General features: G+C 33.1%; 1 protein-coding gene across 1 annotated transcript; it reads right to left on the reverse strand.

The window, feature by feature from the left end:
• LOC132181004 (aspartyl protease family protein 2) lies at positions 1–2,340 on the reverse strand. The gene has a single exon (XM_059594042.2). It carries the CDS (start codon positions 1,922–1,924, stop codon positions 248–250), a length of 1,677 nt encoding a protein of 558 aa, XP_059450025.2. The 5' UTR covers positions 1,925–2,340; the 3' UTR covers positions 1–247.
• Positions 2,341–25,229: the final 22,889 nt, after the last annotated feature.

Genomic DNA, 25,229 nt, shown 5'->3' on the forward strand with positions numbered 1-25,229 from the left:
TAACCAAATTCAAAAGGAAGCAAATGTTATATGTAAGAATAAGACAAAGATACATTTCTGGTGAAGCAGATTATGACCCAGTTTCTATAATCACTTGAGCTCAAAAGATTGAAAAAAAGAAAAGAAAAAAAGAATATAGTATCTTTTATGTTACCATATATGAAACAAAAACCCAAAAAATCTCCCTCAGAATCCTTCCCAATTTTTACAGTTATTTCTCCTACCATCTGACCTTGTAAACATAATGTCAAACATCAGCACATCTCATTGGTGCATATCCGAGCCTGGAGTTCTTGATGTCATACAAGATATGAAAATTCTGCTGCTGGTAGTTTCCAATAATGGAAAGAGCAGAATGAGGGGTCCCTAGAATTGCCAAGCAGACAACATCCTCTGGTTCAAGCCGGATGAAGTAATTCTCAACTGGGAAATTCCACACAGCTCCATCCGCAAAATGGATTGCAAATTCAGGCAGCTCCATCTTCTCAACCCCAGAAACATTGTAGCAAGGCTCCAGAATTGGAAAATCTGTTACCACAGAGTAGCGTTGAACCTTCTTCAAAAACGCCTCCTTTATAATCTGATATGCAGGCTCTGCAAAATAGCTTAAGGTTGTACCAGAATCGATGATTGTACCACCACCACCATCTGCTGTCAAAAGCCATGTCTTTTCTGGTATGTCAAGCACCTCTCCTCCGACAACCACCGACTTGATCTGGACATAGTAGAATGTGTCAACTGGGTTTTCTTTGCCGGCAATCAATGAAGTAAAATTCAGATTTGGGTGTCTCAGAAGATCCTTATCCTCCCCAAAAATCAGCTTGCTGCTGACACTTGTGTCGCTGTTTCTATCCACAAGACAGTATGAGAAAGAGTGGCCGTAGAGAGACTGCAGCTGGGAGGAAAATGAGAGAGGCCCTCTCCCAAGCCCCAACAATCCCGCAGCCCCATGGAAGAGGCCTCTGTTCCAATGGCCGCAGCCAAACATCACATTCTCCACCTGTTTGATTACTGACTTCCCTGAAGGTGCTGTCAGATTGACAGTGAATGTTTCAAGCGAAAAGTCTCCTGTCGTGTTTGAACTGTCTCCATACCAGTAAAAGTATGGACATGTTTGATTCTCTGCGTTGCAAGTCCGAGGAGGATCCGGAGAAGAAACCAGCTGGCATCGAGGATCATGGCAGCTGATATTCCTAAAAGAGCTTGAATCTTTTGGATCATAATGAGGACCGTTTTGTTCAAAGCAATCATAGCAAGGAACGCATTGAATCCAATTGAGGTCGCTTCCGGTATCCAAAATCAAAGAGAAATGCTTAGGAGGAGTACCCACAAACACATCCATGAAGTATTCTCCAGAGCCGAGAGTAACACCAGATCCCAAAGTCGCCATGAGCTGACCCAGTTGGCCGCCAGGGTAAGATTCCGGCGAGGCTGCCGGAGCAACAACCGGCTTCTCTTTCTGTAGCCTTGAAATGGTGTTTTGGTTCTTCTTCTCTGTAATCCTCGTGTGGAGAGTCTTAATCCTGGTCGAGTCCTTGGCTGTGAACTCAACCGCAGGATCTTTCGGGTCGGTTTTTTGGCGAAGCGGGTTGTGCTTAAGATGGAGCTTCACAGATTGTTGCTTCAGCGGTTTCGCTGAAACAATAACATCTCCGTCTTCATCATATTCTTCTTCTTCTTCTTCATTTGTTGCCGCCTGCATCGTTGATTCTGAAAGCTCCGATTTCTTGGTGGTTGAAAGGCCACACCCGGAACTCGCCGAAACCGAGACGGCATTGAAGCTCAGGTGATCGTTAAATTCGATACCGGCAAGAGAAGAGCCGTTGGGACTGTGTTTTCTGTGATGGTGAAGTCCAGCAAGCGCTTGGAAAGCGCCGGAGAAGACTAAAAAGAGGAACAGAATGAGAGCAACCTTAAAACTCATGGTAGGGAAAAACCTACACCGAATTCAACTTCAGAAGATTCAGGAGAAAAAAAATGAGAGAAATTAACAAAACCCCAGAAAGACGAAGACTTTTAGCTTAAAAATTCGAAGCTTTTTCTTTCGATTCAGAAAAGAAAAGGGTGAAGAGAAATGCTTAGATGAAACTGAATTTTTAGTGGAATATGGAGAAAAGAAGGGAGGATATATATGAAAATGAAAACCCAGAAACAGAAAGCTTGATTGAAGATTAGAGAAATGGAAAAGGGTCTGGGAAAATGAAATAAAAATGGAAAATCAGATTGAGTTTTATATATGAAAAATCTCGCTCTTTCTCTCTACCTCTCTCCGAAAAGGAAAGAACCGAATAGAAAGAGAGCAGCGTTCGGTTAAAAATCAAAGGTGAAGACTTTGAATCCCATGGCTTTCAGAAGTCATGCCCGTTCAACTACGCGCTTTGATTAAATATATTATTCATTTTCACAAAAAAAAAAAAAAGAACCTTTTTTAATTCGAGTGTAGGAGTATTGTGATTTTTTATCTGGTCGTCGTGGGAATCTTCGTCTCTCCTTCCTGCTTCATGATCATACGCTTGACAGTTCATAGTTCTTTTTAGATCAACGGCTGCAGATGCCTCCACAAAGTCAAAGCAAAGCTAGCTGTTTGGTGGCTCTCCTCTCTTGCTCTGCTTTGGCTTTTTTCTTGGTCGGAGTTTTTGACATTGTCTATTTCAATCAAAAGGAACAGGAAATCAGCTCTGACCACAATACCAAAGAAACGTGAAGGTGAATGTTATTTACAATACTAGATTGAATGTGATGTAATTGTGCTGACGTGTGCAAATTACTTTTGAACTGGTATTTGTTAAAAAACAATATTAAAACAACATTAATAAAAATCATATAACTGACCATTAAATATTATTATTCAGAATAAAAATAATAAAATAGAAAAAAAAAAAAAATGAAAATGACTATAACGGCATTTACACTTGTATAAAAATCATATAACAGTCTAATTTATTAAATAACACTGCTTAAAAGTAAAATTAGTAAAATAGAGAAAAATCTAGATTTGAAATTTACAAACAAGTTAGAAAGACAAGCACCCTTTTCCACCCATATGAGTAATATTAGTGGCTCAGATCATAATAATAATAATAACCTTTTTTTTTTTTTTTGTAAACAATAATAATAACCTTTATTGCAAGTGGTTTGTCATAATGTGCGTTATAAGTAACAAGCTGGTCTATGTGGGTAGGGTAGATGTTTCCTTTTCTTTAATGCTCTTCTTTTGTTGGACCAATGACCATAACAAACGACTTCAAAGTGTCCACAATAAGAATTGGAAGACGCTATTTTTCTTTCAAATATTTTTATCAGAAAAAAATACACTTTTTAAAAAATATATATATATATATATATATATATATATATATATATTACTTTTTCTTAAAGGCATTTTTGTCATTTGGGAAGCAATAAAAAATTTTGGTAGTTTAGAGGATGTTGTGCAAGAAGATAATATTTTTACAAACTCATTATAGGAAAATTCATTCAATTCGATCTCTAAAATTGTCGTGTGTACCTTGCTATCTAAAAAACATGTACTTTAGAATTGAGTTTTTCTCTAAACTGGGTTGGAAGAATTTTCTTCAACTTATTCTATAAAAATGACATGTGTCTACCACATGTGAGAAGCACATGTTTTTTTTTTTTTTTAATTACAATGACAAAGTTAGAATAAATTTTATTAAAAAAACATGTGCTTCTCACATACTATTTAAAAAACATGTATTTCTCACTTGAAAAGTAAAGAAAATTTCTTCAACGAAATTTGGAGAAAAATTATGTCCAAAAAAAAAAGTGTAATTCTCATATGTTTAAAAGACACATGATATTTTTAGGTACTAAATTTGAGAAATTAATTTGATAGGGCATTACAAATTGAGTATTAGTTTAAAAGAATATTAGGCTTACAAACACATTTTACAAAAAAAAATTTACAAACTGATATGATACAACATGATTGAGTTTCTCAAATCTAATCATATTGTGCCACGTTAGTTTATAAATTTTTTTTTTATAAAATGTGTTTATAAGCCTAATATTTTTCTTAAATTAAATAAGTATGACTATTTTTCTCTTTTTATGAGAAATTAATTTGATGAGACATTTTAAATTTAAATAAGTACGACTATTTTGCCCTTTTATTTTTTTTATTTTTTATGTTCAACCATTTGTTTTTTTCTTTGGATGTTTTGTGGGGCAGCAGACTCTGGGTGCATACCAGCTCAGCACACGCTTCAGTGCGTGTGCGACTGTGCTATATGTTTGGTCAGAATGAACAATACATGTATTGTTAGGTCATTTCCTTAAATTATTTATTTTAATATTTCAAATAGTTATTTAATATATTTTCTATCCAAGGTATTAAGTGCATTGATATGAAATATCTACATCATTTATGTTAATCCAATATTTTGGAGGGAATATGGAGAAAATATTGTCATAGTGAAGTCAATTATTTTATAAGGTATGCTCTTCGCTTTAATTATAACTCGAGTGATAGAGAAAAAAGCCTTTAAGCAACACACACAAGGGCATAGGCTCAAGCAATCGCCTTTGAGTGCTATAAGAGCACTAATAGTAGCTTTCCAGCCATTTTCTTTTAATTTAAGGAATAAAATTACTTTTTGATTCTCTATTAAAAAAAGGTTTCACAATAGATTCTCTTATTTTTCTTTCTATGAATCAAATACTATTTCTTTTTATAATTGCAACCAATAAAAGAAGAGAGGAGATTGTTGGAACATGTGAAGGAGAGGGGAGAGAGAATGATTTGTTTATAATTTAATAAAACATTGGGTATCATCCCTCAGAGATAGCTCAATCGGTTGGGACCACGCCTAATGAAGCGAATGTCACTAATTTAAATCTCTTTTATCCCTCTTGTGCAAACATATCAAAAAATAAAACATTAGGTATCTACATTGTTTCCTACTGTAGATACCTTTTGGTGCTCTTAGTACACTTGCATTTTACATGTACACATTGAAGCATTGAGGAAAAGACAAAGGGTGACTTACAATGAAATGTCTCTAGCTAACATGAATCTTGGTTGGCCGAGCTAGTACTTCACAATGCAGTACCAAAACCTAGAGCCTTGATAGGGTGTGTTTGGCAATGGAATAGAAAAAGGGAGTGGAACGGTACTGTAATAGATTTGATTGATATGAGAGAAAAAAGTAAGTATGTTTTGTATTAAAAAAAATGAAAAAAATTTGTTTTATAGTGATTTTTTTATTTGAATAATAATAAAAAATAGTTTATGTGATATAAAAAGTAAGAATGTTTTGGTTGATTTTGAAAAGAATTTTTTGAGTTTTTGGGTCCGGTCTGATCCAGGCCTTTGCCAAACACAATAGATGTCTCAGTTGAATATCGATTAACTGAGCTTACTATTTCAAGTGATTGTTGAATGAAAACCTAGTTGTTTCTAGCAGTCAGAAGTGATTGAAATGTTATTGTATGTTTTTCCAATGTTTTATTTTAATACAAAGATTATATTTCTTAACACTTTTTAGAGAGTGCTTCTTGTTTTTGTTTGAAAAAAATGTTCTAATGTCATATAAAAGTTTATATTTTAAGTGGTTTGTTAATGTTTTCGTTTTCAAAAGGAAAAAAAAAAAACAAATAAAAAAAAAATCAACAAACAAAGCTAATCTTCAAGTATTATTTTAAAAAAATTACTTAAATATCTTACAAAATGGACCACAAAGAATTCTAGATACTAGATTTTTACCAGGATAATGATATTATTATTCTTTTCCTTTCTTTTTATATCCAGCATTGTTCTAAAAAATGACATTTTTTCGTTAACATGTGAAAATCACATGTTTTTTGTTTAATAGCATGTGTTTTTTACATATTTTTTTAATAGTTATGAGACACATGTCATTTTATTAGATGTGTTTGTATGAATTAGCTACAAACCAATTTGTAGCAAATTTTCTCAGCATGTTTTTTAATTTATGAGAAAATGCTAGGTATTGTCCTGGTGTTCTCCTAGCCTTAAGTGAATATTATTTTCTAAAAATTAAGTAAGAAAAATAAGTACTAGTTCCTTTTTTACCTTTTTACAAAATAATATTCATCAAAAACCAAAAAAACACTAAAAAATCACCTAACATTCCCATTTTATTATGTTAATACACTTATGATATCTTCAAGTATTTTTTTTAATTCACATAAATATTTGTCTTACAGGATGGCAGATCAATTATTATAAAGCGAGGCCAGTTTCTCACTCTCTTACTTATCTCACCTTCCTAATTCAAAATGTAATTAATATTAAAAAAAAATAATAATTTTTTTATATTTCCTGCATGAGTTGCCTACTTGCCTTGTGCCAAGGATTTTTTTTTTTTTTTTCTTTCTTTTTTTAAACAACCAATGATTTTTCATTATTATTATTAAAATAAGTGGCTCATATTCTCTTAGGTATCGAGAGTAATATTGAAATACTAATATGGTAGGCCAATTGTCAGGGAGGAACAAAACGAAGTGAACGTACAATTGAGATTTTCCTATAAGTATGTTATGTTGTAACCCTAAATCATTGAATATTGAAATATAGTTGTACTCTCCTATAGACGTAGGTATATTGTCGAACTACATAGATCTGTGTCTCAATTTTTTCTTTTATTCTTCTTTTTTTTTTTTTTTTTTTTTTTCTATTCCCTATTGTTCATCATTATTATGATAACAACAATTATTATGTCATTAAAATACATAATTAGCCAATGAAGATTGGGTTGTAGAGACTTACACATAAACAGAGTTGTCGACAAAAATAAAATATACTCATTTGTCGCATAAAAAAGAGTCAGACAAAGAGTTTCTCTTTTGTTTTTGTCAAAAACATAAAAAGGAGCATTGTTTTTCATGATAATAAACATATTTCTTTTTTTGGATGATAATGAACATATTTCAACTTCCTACAAAAAAGATAAACATATTTCCATTAATGCTAGCCGTTTACATTATAATATTTTAAAGCATGGATTTCATAATAAATCATGGTTTGTAGACATTGTTTTTATTTTTTTGTTAATTATACTTGGACCTCTTAAATTCAGGGACCAATTTGTTTCTTACGTTTAAAAAAAAAAAAAATTATTTTTATTATATTTAAATATTGTACAACTTTTAATACAATTATCTTACAAATTGACGTGACCAATTATAATTGGCTAAATGATTATGAGTATATAGTTAATAAGTCAGTTATTAACTAATTGTAATAAAAGTTGTAGTAACTATAATTGGTGAAATAATTAAGAATTTTTAATTGACAAGTCAATTACTACCTAATTAAATTAATAAATCAAATTATTTCTTAATCATTTCACTAATTGAATTGACGTTATCAATTTGTAAGGAATTTTTTAGTAAAAAATTGTATAGCCATATCTTCACTCTCTTCTTATGAAGTGACTTGCCTAAATGTATCATATGTAAAATGATATCATCATCATTTAGAATTGAGAATGAATTTAGTCAAAATGCATGCTATACTTCCGAAACAATTAACCCTTTTTATTTGGAAATTATATTTTTACCCTTATTCTATTTTTCTTTTATTATTATTATTATTATTATTATTATTATTTTTCTATCACCATGTCTCATTTGATTGGTGTAAAAACATTACAAAGAGAATGCAAAAATAGGTATGTTTGTTAATAGGGGTCTAAACGAGTCGAACTTGAGTGAGCTTCCCTTGTTTGGACTCGACTCGTTTAAAATTTTACTCGAACTCAAGGATAAGCCAAAGAATTGAGCTTGAGCTCATAATAAGTCGAGCGGCTCTTATATTTAATTGTTTTTTTAATTTTTTATAAATTTAAACTTCAAATACTCTTAAACGGCTCAAAAAGTCAGCTTGCATATGAGCATTTACTTAGCTTGATTAGCCGAGTATGAAGCCTGAGTCAATACAACAAGGCACTTGGTTTCGAAAAGAGAAGATATGCATCCTTTTATAGATAAGCAAACTTGGGGATTGATGTTTTCTTAGCAATGTGTGACAAGTTAGTTGTATTCAAACTGCAGTGGGACAACGCTCCCTATAAAAAAATATTTTTTTAACGTCTTTCTCTTTTGATCTCCCTCATCAGTCACAGCGCATCTTCCATCCTAACTCTCATTTTCCACTCTCTCGCTCTCACTCACCAGATTGATAGTGATCCAAAGTGTTTGAGTTTGTTTGATTCTTCAATAGTTCTTACCTTTCGCAATTTCCCTCAATAGTTTCAGCTTGATTCTTCTTTCTTTCGTTTGGGTCTGTTCTAATTGAATTTGAGTCTTTTTAATGATTGCTCTCTCTCTCTCTGTGATCACGGCTAAGTGGTGAAAGCGTGTTTTTGTTTGGGTGAAGAAGACGAGCGACAGAGAATCAGAGATGGAAAGACGCGGGGAGAGAGAGAGAGAGAGAGAGAAAATAATGTTAAAAAAATTATATATATATATATATATATATATATATATATATATATATATATATATATATATATTATTGAGTAATATTGACTATATATTGTTAGTTACTTAATAAAAAAAATATATAAATTGAGCCTCATACCAGCTTGCTTACGAGCCTAACTGAGTCGAGTCGAGCTTGTTTCGTTTAATATTCGAACCAAAATTTATGTTCACGAAGCGCCTCATTTAATAATCGAGTCGAGCTTATACGAGCCGATCTCGAGTTCGCTCGCGAAAGTGTTTTTTGTTTTTTTTGTTTGACATGTCCAGAAAGGGGGAAGGGGGATTCGAACTAGTGATTTCCGCTTCATAAGACGTGGTCCACAGCCGATTGAACTATGCCTTGGGAACCTTTCGAATGTGTTTCAAAATGTGTATTTTGTTTTTAGAAGGGAAAAAAAATTGTATATATTTTAGAAGTCATTTTTTATAAAAAAAACATGGAAATGCCATGTGGCACAATGATAGTCTCATGGATGTTATTTATATATAGAAATGTTAGGATATATATATATATATATATATTCATATTTTGCTTATTTCATCTTACAAATTAATCATTAAATTTGTAAACTTATATGAACTCTACATAAGTCAATGGTAGACGCCACAAATTTAATGTTTAATATATTAAATTTATAAAAAAATATAAATCAAATATAAATGACTTATTCACCTCTAGTATTTTTCTTATTTATACCAACTAAGTTGGGACGGTGCCGATCATGAAGTGGAATCGCAATTAAAGAGTTGAAGATGATGAATGGAGAAGAAACTTCTCAACTCAAGGGTCAACAAAATTTCTAATTTTGGACACCGTCACACATGTTAACAAAAAGTAGTAATAAATTGGGGGAAGGTTTGGCACTTGTAATTAAATGTTGAATAAAACCCTAAACCTTGTACCGCAAGAAGCCCAATCCCCAATGACACCATAAGAAATATGAACGCAAAACGACGGGTCTGGTGGGAGTTGGAGCAAACCACACACGCATTGGACTTTGTAGCGTTGTTGACGCCCAAAAGAAACGTTTAAATAATAAGATAAATACTCAAATGCTTGGAAACTCGAAAATTAGTGCATTTAGGTTCCCACCCAATCTCCTTTGTCTCCTCTTTCATCCCATGTGCTGCGGACTTTGAAATATCCAACATCACCGGCCCCCTTCAAATTCCTATTTTCATATATTGGAAGAATTTATACACTAATTTTTTATAATTTATATTCGAATTAAATAAAGGAGTAATTATTTTTTGTCCTTATAAATTACAGTGCCTTAGCACTTTCTTCTATGAACTATCAACTATAACACTTTACCCTATCAAATTACCATCTTATGATAAAAAATTTCTTTTCGTCAGTCAAATGTGTTAAAATTGACAGTCAACAGTCATGACGCATGGCTTACATATGACCGTTGGCCATCAATTTTGACACCTTTGACTAACGAAAGAAGACTTTTTGTCATAAGATGGTAGTTTGATGGATTTAGGAGTCATAGTTAATAGTTCATGGAGGAAAAGTACTAAGGCGCTATAGTTTATGGAGACAAAATGTAATTTTACCTCTTAAATAAATTAAATTCGTGTTTTTTAAAGACAGAATGTAATATGTTTGAAATAAATTTCTATGTTAGAGGTGTCTCAAGTAAAATGAGAGGCAAAAGAAACTGCTCATATAATAACAAAAGCTTGCACTTTCTATAGGAGAAAAAGTGGTTCACACGAGGAACACTCCTCATTGCGTTAATAATATTGTAATCGCTGTACGTTGTACTCAAGTTTTATCTCGTTAATGAATAGATGGGTGATTGATTTAATAAAAAAAGAAAAAAAGGTTCAGTTGAAGCATTGCGAGGAAGCAGATTCTCTCCATTTGATTTTAACCGGAGTAGAATCGATCCTCTTTAAATTGAGAAAAATTTTGTTTTGTTTTGTTTTTTTTTTTTTTTATTATTATAATTTTACAATTTTGCTCTTCACTTAAAGAGAACGGACTCCTCATCAATTGGAGATGATGTCCCAAAAATTAAAAAAATAAATAAATAAATAAATTGGAGATGATCCATAATTCCATATAGGCATTGTGATACTTGTCATTCCAATCCAATATCCTCAAGTATTTAATGAAAAGAGAGAAAACAAAATAAAATAAAATTTGAATTCTTAAAAATCTAGCTTTAAATTTTTTTTATTTTTTTAATGTACCTAATCCAAATCTATCCATCATTATCCACAGTACGTCTTGAAAGTGTTCAATCACATCACATCATAGTTGTCACTGCCAGCGGGATGGAAGCTAGCAATATCATTTTTTTTTTTTTTTTTTTTTTTTTTACAAACATTTTTCTTGAAGAGAGTTGGTAGCTTCTTAAATGAAAAGCACTGGAGCCGACTCATGTATACCAATATTCAAAGGTCATTTTTGGGAAATACTTGGATAATGTTATGACTTCAAAGTTCAAACTACGAATGGAAAAGTAATCCTTCAAAATGGGTGGCAGCATTTGTCTTTATTTTTGTCCATTAAATTAATTTATTCTTAAAATTTATTAAATTTTGACTTGTATGTTTTAAAAGGTATATACATTTTTAATAGAATGAAATTCACACACATATATATATATATATATATATATATATATATGAGAATTACATGTATTTTGAATATATGTTAATTAATAGATTGAGTTAAAAAAAAAAATTTTATCCGAAAAAACTGTAATAAAAGATAAATTTTTCTCTTAGTTGTGTTGGAAGAAATTCTTCAAACTCAGTATATTAAATTGACATATGTCTTTAGAACACGAATCACTTACTCTAAGAATAAATGTCAATTTATATTAAAAATATATGTGAGAATTATATGTTTTAAGAACAACTTTTAATTTAATAGATTGAATTGAATAAAAAAATTACCAACTCAATTTGAATAAAACTACATCTTTTAATAAACATGTGGATATATTTCTCGCAAAAATTCATTTTTAATAGACTAGAATAGTAATCCAATATTTTAAACTGGAAGGTTTTTATATGCCTTTTGTTCTGACAAAAAAATGGAGAAATCCTTCTAAAAATAAGTAAATGTCTTGCAAAATGCTATTAATTTTTTTATTTTTTTTATATCATAATTTCAATGTATAAATAGAAATAAGCTAGTATATAAATTAAAGCTCCCGTTTGTTTCAGCATAAAATATTTTATGCCTCAGAAAATGTTTTACAGGTGAAAACATGTTTTAAAAAACGAAGATTTTTTTTTCTTCGCTCGCTATTTGTTTGCAACTTGGAAAATGGTTCGAAAATTATTTTCTAACATTTAGCTTGTATGATAAATCGTCAAATATTTTTTTATGTTCTCAAATCATTTGAGGAGCTGCGATGAAAAGAGAGAGAGAGACAGCGAAAAAGAGCTGCAAAGATATAGTATGTAAGAATAGAAGAGATTAGGGGTGGGATTGAGATCAAGTATAATTACTTTAAGTACCGTAAAAAAATACAGTATACGTGTGATAGGTTTTACATGAGAAAGAAAGAGAGAATAAAATTAAATATGTGATGAATATGGAATCCTTATTATTGACAATGGACTGGAATCTGCCGTGTCTTCTTCAATATGAACTGTTGGTAAAACTACAACATATATACTATAATTTGTTTTTTTTAGGCATATCACTCAAATGCCATGCTGCGAGTTCCATCTCTTTACCTCTGCAAGTAATTAATAAATTCACTGGAAGCACAATGACCAAAGAGGAGACAAAAAGGTTTTGTAAGATTGTGGAACCCAAATATCTATTCTATATTATGATCATTGTAGTATTCATACAATATATATATATATACTTATTATATTTCGTGTAAAAATTGTGATATGTAGAAAGGACAAGATAAAAGTGGAAATGGTGGAAGAATTTTAGTTTGACACACAAAAGAAGGTGAAATTCTGAGATTCCCAACACGCAAGCATGTTAGGCTTGCCACCAGATTCATGTTTAACCAATTTAAGCTCATACATATCTGCTTCTTTCTTGGAAGGAGTAAAGGTTCTTGATCAATGGGAAACCCTAAATATATATATACATATTAATGAGAGTTTCCATTACATTTCTGTCTTCTTGTATTTGGATGTGAATGGCTGTTTGTTTTCTTTTCTCTTCAATCAATTATCAAGTGTCTAAGCACAATCTATACATGGACTTTTGGATGATTTGCTTACATACACGAAACTCTTCTACTATTTTCAATTCTTATTCTTATTTTTTAATTTTTTTTTTCCGTTTATAGTTTGAATTTTCAAGTGTCCAATCCTACCTAGTCTCATTTCTTTGAGTGACAAGAACAAAATTGGCTAATGACAATTGTAAAATTCAATTCAACCTTTTGAAAATCCCTTGTCAAGATAAGACTGGTCGATTTCTTAATATTTAAGCAACGAGAAATGCTATTTTTCTTAATCTCTCATCCATCTCTATTCATTATTATTATTATTTTTTTTTCAAATTCACCATTTAATATGTAGGGGATCCAGCTGTGAATTTGAAAAAGATCTGAATGAGAGATGGAAGAGTACCCTGTCCCTTAATTTTAAGTTCCAAAACTTCACTATATGGTTACATAATGACCTATATACGATTGTTCAAATAAGGCAATATTGAGTTAAATTTCAAAGAAATATAAATCAAAGTATTGTTTCATAGGTTTGACAATTTTTTATTCGATTCATGAATTTCGACACAAATCTAGCATGAAATTAGCAGGTTAGAGTAGAAGATTAAATGGGTTAAATTATAATTAACCTCTATAATCTTATACATATATCTCAACACGACACAATATAAATATAATATGCGAATATATATTGTCACCCCTACTGTTTAATTTGGTTTATAGATTGTAGCTATGGCATACGATAGAGATCAAGCTGTCAAGCAATTACATCTAATCCATATTTCCAAACAACAAAATGAGGTCAACTTGAGGTTTTAATGCTCATTAGTTTTCCAGCTTAGTGAAATTAAATATCCTGAATACTAAGCCTATCTTCATTATCTGCTAGAAAAATGGGGAAAATTACACCTAACTTAGATTCTTGGTAAGCAAAAGTCTAATCTGCAGCTAATAAACGTGCGAGTCCACGAGGATATATGACAAAGTCATTACTCGTTTCTGTTCAAACATGATATATGCAAACGATGACTTAATGAGACAGATTAATTAATATTGTTTGAATATTTCTTAATTCTAACCGTCTTCATCAGTCTTCTTTTTGTTTTCACTCTCTTTCCTTACTCATTTTGAATGGACACTTTACCTCTCTGAGTTGACACTTTACCCCAAAAAACTTAGTTACTTCAAGGGTAAAGTGTCAACTCAAAATACTTTAGGGGATAAAGTGTAGTTTATGGGGTCAAGTGTCAATGTCATATACTTTAAGATGAGGGTAAAATGTCATTTTTTAAACATTTGGGTTAAACGTGCAAATGTGTAGATAGTTCAAGGGGTAAAATGTATTTTTCCATTTATAAATATGTAAATGATTTACAAAAGTTTATTATTGGGATACCATTTAGGGTGGTGTTTCATGGCTTAGAGAATTTTCAAAGCGGTTAGATATACACTAGGGCATGAGTTTGAAACCTGTAATGAGAATCTTCACGCTTGATTAGAGTAAATTACATTGGTTCATATTGATACCTTGGTAGAGGTAGGTCAAGTTATAGTTTAATCGCACTTGAAGAAGCATACGCGATTTTCACTGTCTAGGCTCTCTCTTGTGTAACTCCCAATGTGTAAGGTGCTACTATGGTCGTGAAAAAAAAAAAAAAAAAATAGTTGGTCTCCCCACTTGCACACCATCAGAATCAAATTTTATTCTTTCACTAAAAAAAAAAAAAAAAAAAAAAAAAAAAAAAATCAAAAAATCTATGGAGAACTTTACAAAGGTGAAATCGTTGTTCACTTGAGTGCACAAAAGAGTCATATAATGCAAGTAATTTTTGGTTTCTTTCAGTGTCAAATATCCATCAAAAGAAAAGGAGATTGACATGAGAACAGATATATCATGCTGATTCATCCGAGAAAAACATGCTTGTCAGAGTAGTATATTTTCAGCCAAAGATTTTTAGATGGTCGAAAGGTCAAGATAGAAGCTAGACAACATAAATTTGTAAACTACATTCTTGTAAGGGCAGAAGGGGACCAAACTCCGACAATGTATAAAAGCCTATTTAAGATGGTTTGAAAACATGCTTCTTGAACTAGTAATTATGTGCAACATTATAATATAAGCACAATGTGAAAGAAAATAAATGTCAAACTATAAAGGTAGATTGGGATGGTGCTACAACTATTTTGTCCATAAATTTCTGATCGATAAAGTCACCGTCAAGGACCACCAATTGTCCCAAACAAGTCCACCCCATGAATATGCATGCACGCCCACTCATCACCCACCCACACAAAAAAAAAAGAACAAAAGGAAAAAAAAAAAAAGTAATGGTAGTTTTCACAAATTTTTGCTGACAAATCTATGCTTTCTATATTTGATTTTAAAAATTAAATGCCTATATGGCAATTTTTTTTTCCTTCTCAATATCAAGAGAATTGGATAAGGGAAAAAAATGACACTATACGGAGATGCATATATAACAAGTTCAGTCACAAGGGCAACACTCCCAGAATATTTATTAGAAAATAATCCAAAGTCTTACTCCTAAGTCTTCATCATCATGTAAAATTGTAGCAAAAAGTGTTTATCTTTTACGTAGATGAGTGAAAGAAAGGGCAAGATGTGTTTTGGTAGTATTTGATTTTTTTGTTCTAGGCTAATGTGTCAATCTCTTATTGGAGGGCACAAAGAGGTTAGTTTGTATCAAAACTTTATAAAAGTTATTCTCATATATTAAATGCCGTAATTATGTTCAATATGGCCTATTTGCACCCTTAACCCTTTCACGGTAGGGTTTGCACGTCTTGTGTGTGACTTTTGGTACAATGTCGGTGCCTTGAGAAATGCACAAAAATGCCATCACATAATTTTCTGACCGAGTCCCACCCCGATCAATCCACCAACTAGTGATGCAAGCAAGAGTGGCTCTACCGTGGGTGGTTGTGCTAGTCACAACAGCCCTGAATCCAAGGTAGAAACTCACACACATCACTAGACCATATTGTCAAGTCCATATAGCTAGTATGGGCATGCCAAATATTTCTTTCACAAAAGTTTTACAAGATTTAACAATGGTAGCCATGTCATACAATTAGAGACTTATTTCATTTCATACATATGAATCATGATCTAAGTATCACACAATTATTCATTGTACAAGTCATGTCATCATGCCTATAAAATTATGGCTCACAACAATAAATTAGAAATCATTCAAAATATTATAAAATGCACATTTCATAACCAGATAATCATGGTTTAGGGTTCATGTGAGAATTTACTCACCTTGTGTGTAGTAAGCCTCGATGTAATCTCCCTCACATGGGTCGGTAAGTTCGTCTAAAATGTATTATATCGTTAGTTAAAACTCTAAACTGAAAATCCTAACTTGGCACCTAAAAACTTCAACTTTCTACATTTTGCCTAAAACTCATTAGGACACTTCAAGTACCGTTAGGACAATTTCACAATTAGGGTGGATATCCAAATGATATCGTCAACGCAATTGTTGCATCGAAACTCCTAACTCCAAAAAATCCCATATTTTTGCAATCTAAGTGTTGAAGTTGGTGGAGTCTGGTTGAGTGTGTGTCCGAACGAACCATGAGAGGTGTCCGGACAGGAGCCATCAAGAGCTTCAGGATTTGAGCATGACCGAACGGACCAGGAGAGGTGTCCAAATATGAGCCACCGAGAGCATTAGTTTTGGGCCGTGTCCAGACATTGTGTTCGTCTGTCCAGATAGGTTGGGCTATAATGCCCTAAAATTGTCATTAACCATTCTGGTATGATTACTGGCAATTCTCTCAATTTAGTTAACTGGTAACTAACTAAAGAGATTGTCGGCCTAACGTACTCAAAGTAAATACAAACATAAGGCAAAAATGACATATCTGAGATATCCAAAATCATAAAAGATGCATGTGTTATCATTGATCGAAGACTATGAGCTACTAAATAATAAAAAGGGAAATCATTCAAATCAAATGTGATGTGGCAAACATACCATTGGCCTGTTCTTTGAAGGAGGTCCCCTCAAAATAGGTAATCTACAAGCCGCAGTAACTGCGTAAGTCTAAGGACTTAGTAAATAAATCTCATAGTCGATTATGAAATGAGCTTGTTATAGGCATAAGTAAACATGTATTTCATTGTAGCAAGTAAATGAGGTGTTGCCTATGTTATTACACCACAAAACATAGTTTTGGTTTCAGAGAGGTATAGGTGTAATCCAGCGACAATCGCTTATAAGTTTTAATGTATAAAACTAATGTTTCAATAGGTCATAACTATCATGTATGGTTTACCCGAGATATTACCCATTCTTAGTAAGGTTGGCGCTGTCCCGAGGGACCTGTAATACATTGTTGGTGCCCCGACCATTGTATGCTACCATCCATAACTACCAGTCGGACCGAGTCTGACCTCGGGTGGCCCTCGCTACTAATAATGTATGTCCTATAGTGACCTGCCAATCAAACATGGATGCGTCTGTCATGAAACAAGCATTGGATCTAAAGCCCATATAACATACACACACGCGCGTACACACACACACACACACACATACACATTTGACCATAGAATGAAGTACCTATAGTAAGCATATGGCCATTATACCACACGTACCGATGTAACATGTCATACAATGCATCTTGTTAATTAGTTATTGAGACAGTTACCAAACTGTGTAAAACGTAATTATGCTCAAAACATACGTGTGCTCAGTCATCTGACATATCATACGTGTTTCAGGAAAGCAGTCGTAAGTATTTACTTACATCATTCGCTCGCTAGAATCCTCCAACATCTCGAATCCCTGCTATAACGAAACATATTCATTGTTATATGCAGTACTAGAGAACCTACTACAAACACATAAGTTTCTAATCAAGAAGCAACTAGCTAAAAGGTCATGAAAACCTAATTTTACTCATTCTGGGCACTGGTCAAACGTTCTGTTAGTTTAGCAAACGTCCTGGCTTGAGAGCGAACATTCGATTAGAATGTAGAGAGTGTTCGGTCAGATGCCAGAATGCATGTAAGGCTCCTATCCTCAAATCATCACGTAAGGATTCTAATCTTAGGTTCTTAATGAGTACATGTAAATATAACAAACCATAATAGTATGCAAACTTAAGCAAACATGGAGCATTTGAAAACCCTTTTCTTTTCTTGAAGAGAATGATAACACAATTTATCAAGCCATTTTAAAACTTGTAAGGAGAATGAAAATCATAAGTATAACATGAAAACCAAGTAGATCCAGAAAAGCTTACCTTGAGGATGGCAATTCCCTTTCTAAGCCTTCTCCTTCTCTCTCAAAACCTCATCTCACTCTAGGGTTGCATTTTTTGGTGGAGGGATGATTTTGGGGCGAGAAAGAGGGGTATTTATAGTGGGGGAACGAGTGCATGGGTCTGTAAAGGTGGAGAATAGGTTAAAATTACTTTTCAGACCGTTACCAAACGTTGAGTGTACCATGTACGAACATTCAGTGTACTATTACAAAATGGTTCTATGGTTGCAGGTCAAACGTTTGGTCAAAACCCATCGGTTTACAACTTAGTTAACGAATGTTTGGCATGGTCCCCAACGAAAGTTTGGTCAGAAGATGAAATTGGGTTTTTGGGGCCATTTTTTAAGTGAAAGTTTTATCAAAAGAAATGGCACTCCATAAGCTCTCTAGAAGATTACTGTGGTGTTCATTGGTTTTAAATAAACGCTTGTTTTTTATAAATTTTTTTTAAATATTTTGGGGCATCACATGGAGCAACGAGTTCAATAACTCTAGACGTCCCCGGACAGACCGGCTGAGCTGTCCGGACACCACCGCCTTAAAACCTACGATTTCTACTACTGCCTATTTAAAGTCTCTTTTTGGGACTTTGGAATTGTTAGAAGAATTATTAGGGTAAGTCATTAGGGTTTGGGGGTATTTTGGTCATTATGATATTTTCATAATCCTATATATTAGGATGTTTGTAGTAGGTTAACAACAAGCTGAATAATATAGAATCAACATCCTTTTCTCCCTCTAAACTTCTTACTGCAAACATCTTGACATGGTATTAGAGCGTGTTTCGATTCTTGGCTAATCCTCTTGTTAGGTTTTCTCTCGTTGGTGGCATCACCGCCCTATAGTAACCAGAAATGCCTCTTTAAGTGAAAAAGAAAAAAAAAAATCATTTACTGTGCGTTTCCACGGTGGTTGGTTGTCGTTGTGCCTTGTGTAGTAGCCTTCGGTGGTTTTCCAATGAAATTTGGAAATTATTGGCAATTTCTAAGTCTCTGGCAGGCTTTTGTGGTGTTTCCCAACGATGTCTGATTGTCTCTGGTACATTTCCGGCGTATTTGTGGCATTTCATGGTGTTGCTTGAGTTCTCTGGAGACCTCTGTGGTGTTCTGAGGTGTTTCCAGCAAGTTATGGTGGTCTCCGGCAGTTTTTCAGCGTTTCTAGTCGTCATGGGCAAGTTTCTGGCAAGATTTGTTTTGTGGTGAGATCCAATCAAATCTTGGTGGTTGGTTGTTAGTTATCAAGATCCGACCAACCTTGGTGTTGTGCGGTGGTTTCCGACCGGTTGTTGTTTTCGAGCGAGATTCTACCTGCCTTGAGGTTTTGTGGTGAGATCCTATCGGCCTTGGTGTTTTTGGGTGAGATTCGACTACTCGTTGCAGTTTCCAGCGAGTTTTTGACCAGCGTTGAAGTTTTAGCAAATTTTCTTGCTATTTTTATATTTATCAGTGTTTATATTGTGTCCTCAAAGCTGTTTAAGCTTGATGGGGAGTGTTAAAGTATGTTTTTCTATGTATTTTTTGTTTGCTTGTTTCTTCAAAGCTGGATTTATATGATTTATGTGTTCCAACTTGAGGAGGAATGGTAGAAGAGTTATTAGGGTTAGTAAGTCATTAGAGTTTGGGGGCATTTTGGTCATTGTGATATTATCTTAATCCTATATATTAGGATGTTTGTAGTAGGTTAACAAGAAGCCGAATAATATAGAATCAACCTCATCTTCTCCCTCTAAACTTCTTGTTGCAAACCTCTTGACAAGAATTATGTTTTTCTACGAGCCAAATACTGAGAAAAAACATAAAAAAAGAATTTTGAAGTTTTCTATAGAGGTTTTAGAGGTTGAATAGTTTATTCAACACTCTTGTTTTATAATCCTCGTGTAACGTTCTCTACATGGTGAAATCTACTACAACTCAACGAACGAAGCCTTTAGCGGCGAACCACATAAATCTCGTTGTTCCTACGTGATTACTTATCTTGTTTTTCCGCAAATCCTTTGTTCTTTTCATATCTCACAAGTCTTTGGGCAGGATAAATGTGTTTTTATCCACAACACTAAGTTGTTCTAAGACACCAAAAAAAAAAAAAAAAAAAAATTTCCCTTTTCCAACTTAAACACTAAGTAAGACCTAAAAGCAAAACTTTTAACACCAAAGTCTCAAGGTTTGTCTCAAGATCTTACCTTTCTTACAAAAAAAAAAAAAAAGTTCGACTAACTTATCAAAAGACTCAATCATCTATACAACAACACATATATGAGCCACTTAAGTAAAATAATGGGAGTGCTTGTATCTAGTAATAATTCCTAACCTATGCTTGGGCAGAAAAATGTTTCCTTTTATGTTATGGATTCGGTTAAGTGATTTAGTCAATCGGGTTTAAGAGAAGCTTTCTTTCATCAATAATTTATTTTTATTATTTTTTTTTAAAAAATAATATTTTTCAACCACATATTCAAACAGTCCAGCACGACTCATTCTCTTTTGCCTTTTTAGATTTGATTAAAAATAAGCTTAAAGAAATATATTTAGATCCACTATATGATTGGTTGATCCATAAATATATTTCTTTAAGCTTATTTTTAGAACACATCCATTTCAAAACCCAACTTTCTAACCCTACCACACTTCTTAAGAAAAACCATAACTTTCCTTTTAAAACTTCTAACACACGCACAACTATAAAAATGGCATTTTTACGTTTGCAATGGCATAACACTTTTTTTTTTTTTTCCTTTCCTTTTTATCAAAAAGTATTGTACAATTAATATACCCTCCTTGGCATCTGTGTATAATGTATTACTACTAGATCAACATATTAATTTATATAAGCCTAGTAATTTCATGGTCATATTTGTTGCTTTGGTTGGCAAAATTACAAATTGGAGGAACTTCATGCCCCGACAAGCTTGATCAACTTCCATTATTCCACATGAGGCCATTATCTTCATTGTGTTTAAGATTACTTACCAGGATGTGCAACTTTATAAAAGAAAGTCGCAGCGAAACTGTAAGTGTAACATCCCCAACCCGTTAAGGCTGAGTTTGCCACTTTTCTTCTTTTACAACAAAAGTTCTTGCAAAGATCTATAAGGTCTATCAGAGTACTTGATTTTAAAGGATACGATAAATGTATAAAACATTATTCAAGAGATTTTATTACAAGCGAAATTAGAAAACATTAAACTTTAGTTGCGGAATATCATATTATTACAATAATTGATATGAAAAGACTTTGAAAGTTAATAATTATTCCTGCCCCCATTCCGGCCTTCTATTCCAGCGTCCTTTCTACCTAAAAACAAGAAATAAAACTGAATGAGCCCAAAGGGGGCCCAGCAAGTAAAATTCACAACCATAAATAGTTTTGTTCCTTGTTCTCAATTTTGATAATTGTTTTTACAAATAAATATACATCCAGCCATAATAATAATACATGTATGTATGGTTGCATCTTCCGTAGCATATACGTACTATTACATCTATTATTAGATCATCGTCATAAATCATCTTTATAAATCATCATCATAATGCATCACTATAAATCATCATTGTAAATCATCATAGTATATCATCGTTGTAAATCATTATAGTAAATCATCGTTGAAATTATATTATCATTTTCTCATATTAGGGCCCATGTACACTATTACCCCTGTGTATGAGGGTTGTGGGTCCTTGTGACCATGGCACTGAACTGTGGCCTCAGCCATGCCCGACCGTTAATTAACTCTTTTCTTGGTGCACTCAACGATCATGTTGATGGAATACCACTTTCTGGCATAGCCTCCGTCAGTGGTTTCGCCTCCATCCGAGTATCGGTACCGAACTCCTCTCATCTTTACTTATCTTGGGGCCAAAAATACTCTCCTCCATACATGTGCCCTCATTTCATAACATTTAACTCATTTCTTGTACTTTTCTTTGTACTTCTTTTGATGCATCTTAGGGCAACATGTAGGAGGGTTTATCATTATTCTTCTTTCTTATAATCATCATCATTTCTTAACTTTCTTTTCTAAAAAAAATAGAAACTTTTCCAAATATAAATTTGTTGTACTTAGAAATAATTTAAAGGAATAGAAACATTCTAAATAATTCTTTTAGAAATCCTTCATGCATGCAACATATCTCCATGACAGGTAAATAAAATAATCATTTACAGTTTGATACAAGAATAAATAAATAGCATGACACGAAGTAATTTTAGAAGGGGTAGTGAATTTACTTACTTCTAGACTGAAGCTAAAAAGTGATCTGAATGATCTAGTTGCTTAAATCTGACTAACACTACTAGTATATCTTTCAAACTAATATCTCAAGTACGTTCTCTCTCGTGTTCTTTCTTTCTTGCAACGCTTTGTCTCGCCCTTTCTCTCTCTGTTTCGTGTAAACACTTTCAGAAAGAAGAAAGACCGAGTAGAAAACGGAAGAAGGAAGAATACGTGGAAGAGAGGATATGAGTGGTGAAAATTGTGAAGGGGAAGAGCTCTATTTATAAGAAAAAAACAAATACTATTCCGCCTTTCATTTACAATTCTACCCTTCATTTACTATTTCACCTATCAAATACTATTATACCTACCATTTACTATTTTACCTACCATTTACTATTCTACCTACCCTATACTATTCTACCTACCAATCTCTAATTACCATTCATACAATATCATAAATTCCTCAAGAATTAACATCATTGCCTAATATGAATATTAATATAATCATAGCATCAAATTAATATTTCTAAAATAAGACTTTCAAAATCTGAGGTACTACAGTAAGAATTGATAAAATATGGGAAATCTTTGATATAAAGACATTGCTAGATTGTAAACACTACCAAAGAAATAAGAGCAAAATATAGTCATTTGGGATTTATTCTGTGCATGTAGGTCATAGCCCAAAATGCTCAATTCTTTGCGTCACATATAGGAGTATGGGATGTAGGAAACATTACAATAGAGAAGTCTCAAATGAAAGCATGACATGTGGCAATAGTTACAATAAAATCTGCTATAAAAAAAAAAAAAAAGAAAAAAAAAGCGACAACATTACGTAAAATTGAACTTTTATCTCCTTCCTGTCCACACTACATTTGTTTTCTTTAAGATTATCCCTTTGATTCATATTGACTTTAACCATTAGAGCTACCCTCATCGGTCAACTCTAGCAAGCTCTTTTGCTAAGTTTTGCTCTCCTTGTAGGTACTTTTCATTATTACCTCAACATGCAGTTAACTATTTGAACAATTTGGCGCTGTTTGTGAGAACCGACAACAATTCCTTGACAAACGACTAAAATGGCGACTACATGGTTGAGGAGTGCTTGTGGTAATGATGGTGTAACCTCCAACTTACCTAGCTTGGCCACCTCTAACCTGCCTAGCGTTGGGACCTTCAACCCACAAAGCTCTCAAAATCAACACCTCACGGCTTTCGAGGCTCATCTCCTACAACATTCCAAGAACAAAGAGGCCTTGATGTAACAGAACCATGAGATCATGTTGCCCCTCTAGCATGATAATCGACCTCATAAGTCACATCAAAACAATAATCACATAACCTTATCCAACAAGGAAAAAAAATCATCTTGGAGGATGGACGAAGCGTAACCAAATGCCGGAATGGTGAAGACAGACCTTTAGCTCACCAAGAAAGACCTAACACTCAGCCCATAGGTTGAGGTGGGAAAGAAAGTCAGGTAAACGCTCACATTAAAGACCTACAAGAAAGTTTGAAGAGATGGCCCAAACAATGAAGGAAAACCAATTCATTGTTGAGGACTTACTCCAAAATACCAACCTCCCCTTCTATAACGTCACCAAAATTGGATCAAGTAAATCAATCTATCTTTGTAAGGTTACTGACAATTCCTTCAATACAGTTAAATGATATGTGGTCAAGGAATCACACATTCACTACTTAGAGCAAATACAACGCCGAAGGTGAAAAGACTTGATCTGAGACTTCGATATTCATGAGGTGTATAAGCATTATCATCCATTATTGACTCAGAGCTTATGAATTACCAATCAAATCTGGTATGGTGAAATGCTTCTTTGGCATTTGCATCCCAATGAGTAGTCTAACAACTATTAGTGCAAACTTGCTAGAGTGCAATCACTACATAAGTCTATGACTTAGTAAGTAAACCTTATAGTTGAGTACGAAATGAGCTAGCAAGTTATATACTGAAGAAATAAACATGAGTTTTCACTAATGTAATAGTTGTTGTCTCTATTATTAAACCCAAAAAAATATCTTTTTTGTTTGGGGTAATTACATTTTCCCCTTATCAACTACAAAGCATTGTCAATTTCCCCCCATGAACTGCCAACGTTACTGCCCGACCCTATCATACTACCATTTTCTTCCAAAAACTTCCCTTCTATTAGTCAAACTCGCTAAAAACTTTGAAATGACCAAAATACGCTAACTTTATAAATTAAAAATTATTATTATCATTATTATATTTATATATATATATAAAATTAAAAAAAAAAAAAAAAAAAAACTAAACAAAGAATGACCCATCGTGGGTCAAGGTGACCCATGGCGGTAGGTGACCCTCTGGTGGGTCACAAGGTGACCCTCTATTGGGTCACTTTCTTTCTTTCTTTTTTTTTTTTTTAAAAGAAATTAATTTATATATTTTATATATTTATATATTTTTTTGAATTTTTTATTTGGGGGTATTTTCCTCTTTTAATGAAATTTAACGTTTAAGAGAATATTCCATCAAATTTAACGAGTTTGACTGACAGAATGAGGATTTTGGAAAGAAAATGGTAGTATGATAGGGTCGGGTAGTAAGGTTGGCAATTCATAGAGGAAAATGAGAATGCGTTGTAGCTGATGGGGAAAAGATAATTACCCCTTTTTGTTTTAAAGAGAATGCGTTGTACCCTAATGTCCATAACACTAGCAGTCCGACCGAGTCGGACCTTTGGTGGCCCACGCTACTAATGAGCATAGAATCTAAGGTCCATATAACAGAGTTGGTCACGAACAACCATTGAATCTAAGGTCCATATAAACACACACACACACACACACACACACACACACATTTAAGCATAGAATTAAGTCCATGACTATTATATCGCACGTACCAGTATACAATATTATAAAATGTATTTCATTAATCGTTCACCCAGTTAAATAAGAATTAAATTGCTTATATCATACATGTGCTCAGTCAGCTGACATATCGCACGCTTTTTTATTGAAAACAGTTGTAAGTACTTACCTCATCCGCACATCCGCACATCCACAAACTCTGACATCTTATGTCTC

Source organism: Corylus avellana, chromosome 5, assembly GCF_965113065.1.
Source record: "Corylus avellana chromosome 5, dhCorAvel1.hap1.2, whole genome shotgun sequence".
Classification (NCBI taxonomy): Eukaryota; Viridiplantae; Streptophyta; class Magnoliopsida; order Fagales; family Betulaceae; genus Corylus; species Corylus avellana.